Raw genomic sequence first — 11810 nt, 5'->3', positions numbered from 1 at the left:
TAGAAAGCTAGACAAGCTGGGATATCCTCATGACGAACCATGTGACTGGGGTAGATTAGCAGCTGTGTTCGTGTGTTTCTACCCCAGTCTCAGCGTTCGTTATAAAGATCATTTCTCTTCGTCCGTGTTTCATTTACGAACCTGCAACTTAAAAATGTGTCCTGCTACCATTTGCCTCGAAATTTTCATGAGTTACCTGTTGCTTTCCTGCAGTGGTTTCCATTTGACCTCAATTTCACCTTCTTTCTGACGTAGATGCAGCTTTGCGTTGTCCTTAACGCAGCTTAGAATTCACGTACAAACAGTCAAACTTCTGAACACACTCTGTTGCGTGTTGGACGCAGAGCTTGCCGCTTGCGCACATTTCTACTTTCGCGCTCGATCCAATAACTGCTTACTATCGGCACGTGCATCAGCCCTCCAGTGTGACGTCACCGTGACGCAGGTCACGTTCCCGCGAAGTTTTGTTTGCAACAAAGTTTTCTTGTTTTTCCAAGTTTAATGTCTAACAGCGATGATCACGATGCGACATCCGACACTGAGTCACCTCAGGAGTCTTCCTTTCTTCAACGAGTGTTTTATTTTCCACGTAAGCGATCATTTTCATGCTTTGCCTCCCTGTTTATCCAGAGCACGCATTGGGTACTCGTGTCGAAGTTCATGTATGGAGTTTACGTGTCTTTTACTTCATGACGTGCCTCATTAAAACTTCCAGAGAACCTATTGCCAGACAAAAGTGAAGTATGTCACGTAGCAGTCACTCTGCGTCATCCGAAGGACGGTAAGGCAATACCCCCTTTGGTGTTCGTTTCTTTATGTCTACCCACAGAAAAACAAAAACAAAAAGCGAGAGAACGTTACCACAACCACTACCCTATATCATCTTCTCGTCACATCTGTATTCTTTAGTCTCTTCAATTTCAGGTACACCTGCTTTGTTTTTACGACCAGAAGATGGTGAATGTTACTACGAGCTTGTTAAGTTTTCCGAGAAACCGAGATCCTGGTTTATAGGAGACACCGTGGAATCATGTAAGATATATAAAGATGGTATTTGTGAGGAACTTAAATAATCCCCCCCGAACTTCCAGGTGGTGAGCTTTACATCGTAACAGCGATGGACTCAGTGTACTTCTCGCTGTTCTATTTGCAGAAGGTTAGTGAAATCATATTCTCACCTATAATTATTCTTTATTGGCTTTCACGCTTTACCTTGCAATAAGGTTGAAGATTAACACCAATACAAAAACAAACTTTACAGAGCGAAAAATTCCGGCCACTGGATGACATCTTTGACGATCAGGAATTTTCGCACGCTCACAACCTGAGAACCTGGTGCGAAAAACGCATTAATCGCGTAGCCGACACGAAAGGTGGGATTTTTTTTCTTCATCATTCGAGTCAACGTTTGCTGCAAAAGGAGTGGAATATCATTAAGTGGATGCATGTAGTCAATGAGGAGGTACCATTATGAAATAAATTGATTTGTTGTGGACTTCAGAAATATCTGGAGGAAGCCTGAGAGTGTTCCGAATGAACCAGGAAAAGACGGTCGACTGGCTCAGTCGCCGAGTGCGTCGCGTGGCTGACGTTCTTGAAGCACGGCGGTTGTGTTCGACGTCGAGTGCCGACTTTGTGAGGAGCAGCAAAGATGCCCCCAAAGTTGATCCAAGTAATTACTTTTATTACTACTTTTACATCCAGAGCATGTGACACAAAGTAGCCAGCACATTGCTGAGACCTTGAAATACAGAAGCCATTAAAAAAAAAGTTCATACAGTGACACAATAGCATAATTGCTTTCCATCGTGTACACATTGCTTGCACTTTTTTTTTCCTGTCTTTCTCTCTCTCTCATCCCTTCCTGCTAGTTAGACAGCCATGTGACAGCATCAGCTACCAAGTAAATGTGGACGAAGTATTGATAAACACGATAGAATATATAATTTTCCAGTAAATGGACTTTATTGAACTAGTTCCACAGCTAATATGTTTCGAGAAATGAGAGTTGAAAGACGGGGGTGTTGGTATGGGACTGTATTCCAAAAGGGGTGGGGCACAAAAAACAGCAGACGACTTGTCTGTGTCGTCTGCTGTTTTTGTGCTGTCCCCCACTTTTGGAATACGTTTTGCCACGTCTGCAAATTTTGGGCTCACTCTTAGGCGATGCATTGTAGATAGCTATAGTATAACACAATGCTCTCAGACAGCATATTATATTTCAAAGAGCCTTTCTTGGCCTGTTCATGTCTTTCATAAGTATTCTATTTAATAAATTTCTAGTTGAATATACTCAGCAAGCCTTCTTCATCGTGAGGGACTATGTCTCGGAATCCCTGGCCTCGAAACTGAAGACTGCTCTGGGGTAGATTTCTTTTCATGTTGGCATCATTTTGTCCCTCAGAATCTTGATTAAACGAAGCTGGATACGACTTTGGATTGTATGACTTTGTTGTATTCTTGTAGGCTAGACAACATCTCTGAAAAGAAGCCCTCACCTCATGCTGAAGAAATGCCTTCAAAGGTATTTTCTGTAGATTTGATTCACCTTGATTCACTTAGAATATTTCCTCAATGATTGAAGGGTTCAAAGTCAGAAACTAAACCTAGACAACTTCTGTTTTTATGTATAATTAATTGGTACCTGTGGACTAAATAGTAACTAAATAGCACTATTAGATCATATTTCAATATTACATTTTGCATGTGGCCTTGTAGAACTCCCCCAAACACAAATGTCCCTGAGCACTGCAGTGATATTTGTTATATTTATTACATTTCTGTAATTATAACTTTCAGAAGAAGAAGGGCGATTCTGTAAAGCCATCTGAAGACTATACCAACGGTAACGGCACACCGAAAGAGTCAGCTCCAAAGGTGAACGTGATTTCTGTGTGTAAGGAACTCTAATGAAGCAGTATTTTGGATCTATTAGGTTCTTAAGTTTCATCATTTTACTTCCAGTAATGTTTCGGCAGAGTGCTAACTTTTAATAGCACAATTTTGGGTGGTTTGCTGAAGTGCTTCTGGGTAAATTACAAGTTCAGCTATGACAACCCCCATTGAATTAACTCCATTAAGTGGAACACCATTCATGGGCAATAATTTTTTAAAATTATTATTGCTATCAGGTGGACGAGTCTGTAGAGAAAAATATAAAGTGTAGCAAGAGCAATACAATAGTAAGAGCAGGGAATTATTAGTTTTGTACTCAAAGCTACAACTTTTGTGTAGAAAAAAAGGATATCACATTTCTTCCAACACAAAGTACTGCATAATGCACGTCCATATCTTCTGTTTTTGTTTTACAACTTTGTGCCGTAAAAAACTTCACTTTTTATCACATTTGGTGTTCGATAGTCCATTCAATGTCAAACTAGCATCACTCGCCCTTCACTGCAGTTATACTCTTCTGCTCTGCAAACACTGTTTGCATTCGTGGCTGACTGAATATTGTGGTTCTTATTTGTATTTTAGGGCACAAAGGCTGCACCAAAGAAAGAGAAGAAGGTCAATATGACTGGAATGCGAACCATTTCGAGTTTTTTTACAAAGAAATAAACTGTTTTTTTATTTATCTGCTTATCATTTTTGTGCTTGAAGTACAATTGGGGCAAAAACAGGCGAGACGAAAAGCAGTGGAAATGAATCTGATATAGCATGCCCAGTGGCGTAGCCACGGGGGGGGGGCTAGGGGGGGCTTGTCACTCCCCCCCTACCTGCCACGGACCGACCCACGGTATTCGTGCAAATCCGAGGAGAAAATAACATATGGGGGGGGAGTGACAGTGTGCCGATCGCGAAAGTTCTTTCAGCTCACGGCGTCTAAGCAGCACTGTTGAATGGTTTTCAAAGTATGAGCTTTTCAAAATCCTTCCAATCTCATGACACCACCTCATTGGACATGACAGCCTATACATGTAATCGTATTGTGCACGTCCAAATCAAATATTTTCTTATAGTGTAGTGTGGGTTTCTTTTTTTTTTCTTCTGTGTCTTAGTCGTGACGCTGCCCGCTTCCAGCGTGGCCAACCACGGCAAGCAGTTTTCATCTTCACCACCACCACCACCACCAAATATTTTCATTCTGTTTTTTTTAACCGCACTTTGTACCGTGCATGAGTACGTGTGTGTTGTTGCACCCAGGATCAGCGGGGGGGGGGGCGAGTTTTCATATCGAGCCCCCCCCCCCCTACCTTGGAGGTCTGGCTACGCCACTGAGCATGCCACTAATAACGCAAAATATCAAAATGGGTTCCCAACGCCCATCACAGGCGCCATCATAGTAGCCATAATTCACATTTTTATTATTGCCACTATGTGTTTCGAAACCAACGAGAGGCAAGTGCTTCAGGAAATAATTCACAGTGATGCTGCTAATAAAATAAAAGCGGATAAATGTGCACCCTATTCGTGAGCTACTGTGTATGGCGCGCGTACAACGTCCGTAAATTACGCCGTTATCCACGTAAAGCTGTCGTAACGCGGTCCGTTACCGCTTAAACAGCGTATCAGATCTGCCTGGAAAGCGTGCTTCACCTAAGGCTTCTAAGTTGAGCAGAGAAGCCCCGTTTACGATTGCTCCCTGTTATCTACTCTATTACGCTCTGTAATTACGTCCCTTTTGATCGAAACAATTACCTCATACCAATCACTCGTAATCTACCGTGTAAGAAAAAGAATGGAACACACATTACAACTACGACCTACTCCCAGCAGGCCCCCATTTCTTTCGCAGACGACACGTCGGAAGAGAGTATAAATCAATTGCGCTTCATATACCTGTCGCCCACTCGCCGGCCCTGCGGCTGCTTTTTTGCCGGCTGATTTTTTCGAAATACGCAGCTTTTTTTTTTTTGCGTTTCTCGACTTTTTTCTGTTCTATACCCCATATTGCGCAAATCCAGGATCCTTCCCGGCTTGCGCCGCGGTGGTCAGCATCGATCGAATTCCAGCTTCACTGGTCGGGACTCGCTAGAGGTATCACCCCAAGATAGAAGGCACTGTGCAGGTACGGCAAAATCCACTTATACTTCCACTTATTCTCTGTAACCTACCACCGTTTTCCTTTCACTAAACGTCGTGGCTTTACAAGCCGCGTAAACTGATGGGCGATAAAGCGGCTTAACGTTCTCTGTACCGGCGAACCTGTCCTCTGTTGTTGATGGGACAGCGCAGAGACGATTTTAATGAACGGCTCATAAATTATGTAAAGTGTCGCGTAACGCGCTCAGCGTCGTTAATGAGGTACCGCGAAATATTCGGAAAGAACCAATGCTGTTTACAGCCTTCGATTTTTCGACAGCATTTTTCTTTCTTTTTTTTTTTTTTTTTTACTTATTGAGCCGTTTGAAGAACAGGTCTCAAAATTGAGAACTGATACAACTCGCTTTGGTTGAGCATTAATTCTTGGTCCTTGTGCGGTATAACGTCACACTTAATTTCTGGAAAAAAAAAAAAAAAAGGACAAGACAGTTACACGAACCGAACGAGTCAATATTCGTACATCATCATTTCACCTATGTGCCCGGACATTGTAGTTCGCCAGTTAATTGGGGACCACTGTTATGCAGAAACGATAATCACATTGCAGACATAGGTAATGTTCATTCGCAATGTCTCGAACAGCCAGCATCGTCATCCATTGCGCGAGAGCGGGTACGGAGCCGTCCAGACCGGCCCGGTTAAATGTCACATGCCATTGATCAACACCTGCAGTGCGCTGTCCTTGGGAACTCTCAGTAAACAGCGCAATGGCATGGATTTAAGTGAGGATTCCGTTGGACTTCGGGGAGCAAAAAAAAAAAAAAAAAACGTTTTTTTTCGACGTCTGAACTGATTCTTTCGAGATAGATGATTCCTGGCAAAAAGGAACATGTCGTATGACTCCATTGCGGAAGGCATTTCCGTCACACAATGAATGCTTAGTTCCGATATATTTTTGGAGCAGGTGATCTTGTTCCGTGTTTTATTTTTTTCTACATTACGATACTGACCTAAAAACAAACAAACAAAAAAACTAAGTGGGGTTTAACTGGGATGGTGCTTTCGAATGCCAGTTTAGACGGGATCTTGTGTTGTTCTGATGCAATTCTGCGAAAACGTGATAGCTGACTGCTTTTTTGCTTCACCTTTCACTTTCCTTCAGAGGCAATACTGATTGTTCGAGGCGTAGATACCTCAAAGAAAAATGAAGATGTAATTTGTTTTATTACGTAAATCAACGCGACTCAAAACCTCAATGCGCGAAATGTGAGTGTTGTCGCGGTGAATATTACGTAGTAATTTGTAGCAATTTTGAAAGAACCAGAAAGCCTTCATAGGTTTCGGTTTCGCGAAAACTAGGTGACGTCATCGCGCGCGAGAGCATTTGTTTCCCGGCAACCTCGCAGGCGTCTTTCCGGTCCTTCTGAGTCCTAATGTGTCGCCCGTTCTCTGTTTTGTCCAAACTTAGGCCTTTTTTACAGTATGGAGTTGTGGTCCATGTCTCTCCAGCCCGCGTTGTAATGTGGGTATGGCAAGCAGAAGGCGATCCAGGAACAACAATGTTGTCAGGCGGGAGTCAGTGGCACGCACCTTTTACATCATAAACAGTATCGTGGTCCAAATATCAACTACTCTCTCATTTGAGAGTTGATGTCAACGACATACCTCCAAGGCAACGTTATCAATGAGTAATCGTGCTGTTCTCTGATTTTTTTTTTCCCCAGTGGAACAAAATACTACCTATATCAGCACGCACAAACAGAGTAGTGCTGATTAGCTTTATTTACCATGCAGATTGCCATAGCATGTTGCTTCAAGCTGTCGCGGTCGCATTGACTGCGGCCGGCCTAGCCCTATGTCTGGACCTGGAAGCCGTCCAGAGGACCACTCACTTCCCGCAGCACAAACGTTCGGGCGGCGATGACGTCGGCCAGCGGGAACGGATCTTCTCCGAACTGTTGTCGCGACGTATGGCTAAGCTCTTGCCCGTGCTGCTCCGCGAGCAAGAAGAAGGGAAGCACTGGGTCGAAAACGAAGATCCCACTACGGGACTGCGCCGTAATCTCTTGTTGCCTCACTCGCAAAGGCTGACTTCCCGTTTTGCTCCAGGTAATGCCGCCTTCTTGTAATTGCAAAATGTTGGTGCTGAAGAGTGGTTGGTGATTTATTTGATATTGACGATCCGTGACATCTAGGGAGTTTTATCCAAGTCATCTCGTGCCAGCTCAAGTGTTAGCCTCAGGGATCCCTAGGGGCAAGTGCGCCTCAAGGGGCATCTCTTGCAAGGGGCGCCTCTTATTGCCTCAGTCACGCAACTATCTTCGTTGTACAATTGTGCTGTCTTCTCTTAAGCTAGCGATGCAGCAATGTGTCCACAGCCACTCTTGACACTTAAAGGCTTCTAGAAGGTGGCCCAACGCGTCCTTGAGTGTAGGGAACGGCGAAAAAAAAGCGTTGCGGTGCGGCACTATAGGCTCTAGGGATCCCCGAAGGCGAATACGGCGGTTTTTACTTTCACTTTATATCTAGTGTACCGTCTGCTAGTTCAGTACTCGCTTCACAGAACACATAAGTTCCGAATATATGTCTGTAGTGCACGGAGCCCTGAAAAGAATGGCCAAGAAGAAGTTACTAGGCGGTCGCGGCGAGAAGCGAAATAAGGCCTCGGGCAACCGGCGGGTTCCGCGGCTGGACGGCGCCATGGGAGCCATGAGACGCCGGTCCGTCAAGGCAGGAGAGCGTCGACAGAAAGGCAGCCTCACGAAGCGAGATGCCAAAGTGCTGGGAGAACTGAGGCAGATCTTCAGTGATGAGCAGAAGCCTGATCCAAAGACACCCCAGAAGAGAGATGTCGCTGACATCGGCAAAGGCGAGTAGCAGCGCCTCTTTGGGATGTCTGACCTTTTGTCCACGGACATGTTTTTAAAAGTAGTTTTGAAATTTTTTCAGTAGTCAAGTTTTTCAAGTACCGCAGCGAGTAACGAAGTGCATTTTGCGAGTACCATTTTGAACTCGAATTTGCGAACACTCTCGAGTTGGAGAGTCTCATCATGACGGTCATGTCCAAAAACGTAAAACACGCGGTCCGACATTCGACTGCCCGCCAGTAGCGTCACCAGTAAATTATTTATCCATGAAGACGCTGTCTTTATGGTGCAACTCCCTTGCGCGCCTGAAACGCTGCGCTTACGTCACAGTGGGGCGGAGCCTACGGGAGCAGGGGCAACTCGGTACAGAATAACCGGAAAGACGCGTTATTTTCGTCCCGTAGATCAAGCGGTTGAAGGCCAGAAGAACGAGACCGACGAGGAGAAGTTCAAAAAGTGGCTACTGGACGAGTATTACCGCACCATGGCGCTGTCCTTTGCTAGCATGCGCAAGAAGCGCATGGCTTCGTCTCATCAAGCACCGTCCCTTCAGACAGATGGGGAGTCCAATCAAGACATGGACGATGACAGGTTTCAGGTACGGTGACCATATCAGATGCCATCGGTATGGAGTACCAGCATGAATGTGGGATGGTGCCTGGTACCATGCATGGAAATCCCAAAAGAACAATGAGTACCGCCGACAGCGGTGCGTTTACCCCTTACCTCGGCATCTCTAGAAAGTGTTCACACGATGTTCCTTGGTGCAACCGTAGCAATGATGTCACTATCGTAGGCTGCCGAAGATCGCCTGCGTGGCATGGAAGAATCCTTGTTGACGGAAGCCCTGGCACTGGAGCGCAGTGATGCGGGAGGACCTGACGAAAACCGAGTAGCTGCTCGTCTGGACGCCGCCTACGACCTGGAGAGCGTGCGGCGTGCTCTCGATCACTTGCACAGCGCCCTGAGGATCATTCAGATGCAGGACGAACAGGACACTTCTTCGGGGAGCAGCAACAAATTGGAAGCACAGACCCCATCTTCTAATCCTCAACGTAAGATTTGTCAATTAGTACAGCGTAGACTCCGACATTGCGCGTCACGTAGACGTCAAGCTACGAGTATCTTACGCAATAATCCAGTCCAGCATCTCGACGAAATGAACTGCTGGCGCGGGTGTAGAGCGGGAAAGCCGGCCAGCGCGAGGTAAGGTAAAGTGCTGTCCCTACGCAATCGTTCTGTTGAAGAGTTCGAGTAACTACAGAGCACGATCATGTTGTGTAGTGAATCAACTGAGCTTGGTGCATGTTTGCTGGAAAATACCAGCCGTGTGAGGTGTAAAACGATAAACGCGATAGAAACCCTCTGAAAGCTGATGCGTGCGTTTGCTAATGCGTCCTTTTTTTTTCGTTATCCAGAGTGCAGAGTCCTGCAGGTGCTGACAAGTGGGTGCTCCGCGTTAGAAAATCTCCTACCCGTTGACGCTGCATTTAAAGCGAGGCTTGTTACAGCGTGTAACTGGCACGAGGTCTGTTATACATGCGTAAGTATTCAGACTGGCATTACCTTTACCTTTGTTTCGTGACAGCGTTATGCTGTTTCTGCAGTTCCAAGATAGTGTCCATGTTCCTAAAACAAGCACTCCGCCTGTAAAGCGTACTCTACCGCTTCACTACTCATCGTTCGGAGAAGCCGAACCACAGGTCCTTCTGCAGAGAAAATTGTGCTCAGTTTATGTAAGGGCTGTACGTAGAATTACTGATGTAGTGTGCTTTGAAAGATCAGAGCCATGTAAGAAGAACAGAGTCATGACAAGGACCTGGATATATTTATCACAAGGCGATTTTGTCAATCAGTTTCCTCTCTCTCGAATCATGCAACTCGAGGCGCCCCGAGATGTTGCCAGCAAACAACATGTCGCATACGGTACCCTCATATTTCACGGTAAAACGCGAGAACAGCCAACTGGGAAAACATGACCCTGGTATTAAAATGTTCGGAAAATATTTTTGCTTTGAAAGGATATAAAATATTTCGCTCTCATTTTTTAGTGTTTTGCTGGTGGGCTCCGCAACTCGGCTCTCAAATTTTGGTAATTTTTCGTTACTTCGATCCCTAACGCCCCTAGAGCTACGAAATAGGAAAACTAGTAATCCGTTACGTCCACGCAATGTAAATTTTGTAAAGCTGTCGAAAGGGACCAGTATCACGAAAATCGGTTAAATATTTACCGAAAGACAATGCAAAGTTTGTCCCGCAGCAAAATATACATCGAGCAGCGCTGTCAACGTCTTCTTTCTCTCTCTCTCTCTCTGTGCTAGGGGTCGCTGTTCGACCTCACACCCGAGGACTGCGACGAAGGTTACTCCGATGGCGACTCCGGCGGTCAAGTGCTGGAGCTGCTTCGAGAGCGACGTGTATTCATGAAGCGCAGTGCACCAGCCGCCTGCTCGGCTCCGTGCGTACAAGAGTTTCTGGGAAGTCCCTGAACAAAAAAAAAAAAAAAAAAAAAGGGAGAGAAGGAAATCCTTGCGTTGTCCGGTTGTTGGAAAGTCAGTGGTATTAAGCAATACGCTTGCTTCTTTCTGTGGTATGATTACCGTCGCGTGCCTCTACGATCGCTGTCTGTTGCTCGGTTCATTATCCGCGTTATATCCCGATGATACGGTATTTTGGAACGTTATAGTTATGCGCACGTAGTAGCACAAAGCAGATATATACACACGACGTATATAGTTTATAAGTAAAACGGGCGCGGAAGTTGAGCTGCATGTACTCAAGCTGGAAATAAAGTATTTACGTAAAAATGTATCGCTAGAAAGCTATATATTTCACGTGTTCTATAGTCATGAAAGGGGAAGCCACAGCTTCTTTCCTCCTTTTTGTCGACGTAAGTTTTGTCGAGTGTAATTTTGTCGGCAGTAATTATATGTCGTCAGTATATTTTGTCGACAACTGTTTTTGTCGCAAGTAACTTTGTCAAGAATGCTTCCATCGACAGTAAACGCATTCACATTTTATCAATGGCGCGTGTATCGAAGGTGATGTTGTCGACGGTAATTTTGCCGCCATCAATTTTATCGATAGTAGCTTAGTAAATAATCGACAACCGTTTTATAGAAGGTACCCAGGTAAAAAATATCTGCAATTCCAAATGGTTTGAAACAATTTCCCACTTTAAACCACTGTAACTGCACGCATTTGTTTTGCCGATAATACTTTTGAGGCTGATTATATCGACAGCAATATTACCACCATACACGTATCGACACATAGATAACATTCTGTGATCAGATATCTACCAGCTCAAATACCACGCTGACAGAAAGTTGTAACAACAAAACGCCGTTGTTGATACGCAACGGCACAGCTATAAAAGAATACAAGCTAACGAACAACGTAGATAGTGTTACAGTGCCACAGTATATGGAGCATTTACACAGATATCTTCATAATTTCGTTGTTACCAGCTGAATTGCCTTCTTCAGCGAGCAGACACTGTTCTCGATGCATGCACAGGTTTTGCGAGGAGTCCCGAATTATTTTGCGAAAGGATATTATGGTTGTTGTTCGGAAGGGTTCATGAGGGTTTCGACGAGTCACCATGGAATATTTTGTTGTCGTGGTAGTGTGACCCAACTATTGCAGTCCTGTGTGAATGCTAAAATAAATTACCAACATTTTTCGTACCCGTTTCTCTCTTTTACTCATTGCTCTGCATAATCCTGAACAAGATTCAGGTTCAGGCCTACAAGATGTGCCTTTTAAGAAGCGCAGTTTGCAACCCTGAAAGCTGCACTCGTGACGTTAATTGATCGATGCAATGGGCCGTACACTCAGGTTACACAGTGGAGCCCCTGAGGACTACAGAGACCTGTGGTGGGGGTACGAGCTCCCGTGGCATAGTGGTTAGGATGATCACTTTCCACGGCGAGACTGGGAGGTGACACGGGTTCG

At 45.0% G+C, this 11810-nt stretch overlaps 2 protein-coding genes across 2 annotated transcripts; both read left to right on the top strand.

Moving 5' to 3' along the window:
• Positions 1-189: 189 nt before the first annotated feature.
• On the top strand, positions 190-3577 carry LOC135367207 (ribonuclease H2 subunit B-like). The gene is made up of 10 exons (XM_064600366.1): positions 190-589; positions 716-781; positions 925-1032; positions 1092-1156; positions 1262-1373; positions 1502-1672; positions 2284-2365; positions 2467-2524; positions 2800-2877; positions 3478-3577. The coding sequence occupies exons 1-10, from the start codon at positions 502-504 to the stop codon at positions 3559-3561; spliced, it is 912 nt and encodes a 303-aa protein (XP_064456436.1). The 5' UTR covers positions 190-501; the 3' UTR covers positions 3562-3577.
• A 1183-nt stretch (positions 3578-4760) lies between these two features.
• Positions 4761-11542, top strand: LOC135366231 (uncharacterized). The gene is made up of 7 exons (XM_064598901.1): positions 4761-5011; positions 6781-7095; positions 7580-7855; positions 8258-8451; positions 8650-8908; positions 9272-9396; positions 10175-11542. The coding sequence occupies exons 2-7, from the start codon at positions 6792-6794 to the stop codon at positions 10340-10342; spliced, it is 1326 nt and encodes a 441-aa protein (XP_064454971.1). The 5' UTR covers positions 4761-5011; positions 6781-6791; the 3' UTR covers positions 10343-11542.
• Positions 11543-11810: the final 268 nt, after the last annotated feature.

Source organism: Ornithodoros turicata, chromosome 8, assembly GCF_037126465.1.
Source record: "Ornithodoros turicata isolate Travis chromosome 8, ASM3712646v1, whole genome shotgun sequence".
Lineage (NCBI taxonomy): Eukaryota > Metazoa > Arthropoda > Arachnida > Ixodida > Argasidae > Ornithodoros > Ornithodoros turicata.
Note: the sequence above shows the minus strand (reverse complement) of the source record. Positions and strands in the feature narration are given on the sequence as shown.

Excerpts from the sequence above, each read along its gene's own strand:
- LOC135366231 (XM_064598901.1), top strand. The coding sequence starts at position 6,792 with ATGTTGCTTCAAGCTGTCGCGGTCGCATTGACTGCGGCCGGCCTAGCC. Across the intron at positions 8,909-9,271 it reads CCCATCTTCTAATCCTCAAC|AGTGCAGAGTCCTGCAGGTG; the intron begins GTAAGATTTGTC and ends TTCGTTATCCAG. Across the intron at positions 9,397-10,174 it reads ACGAGGTCTGTTATACATGC|GGGTCGCTGTTCGACCTCAC; the intron begins GTAAGTATTCAG and ends TCTCTGTGCTAG.
- LOC135367207 (XM_064600366.1), top strand. The coding sequence starts at position 502 with ATGTCTAACAGCGATGATCACGATGCGACATCCGACACTGAGTCACCT. Across the intron at positions 2,366-2,466 it reads AAACTGAAGACTGCTCTGGG|GCTAGACAACATCTCTGAAA; the intron begins GTAGATTTCTTT and ends GTATTCTTGTAG. Across the intron at positions 2,878-3,477 it reads CGAAAGAGTCAGCTCCAAAG|GGCACAAAGGCTGCACCAAA; the intron begins GTGAACGTGATT and ends TTTGTATTTTAG.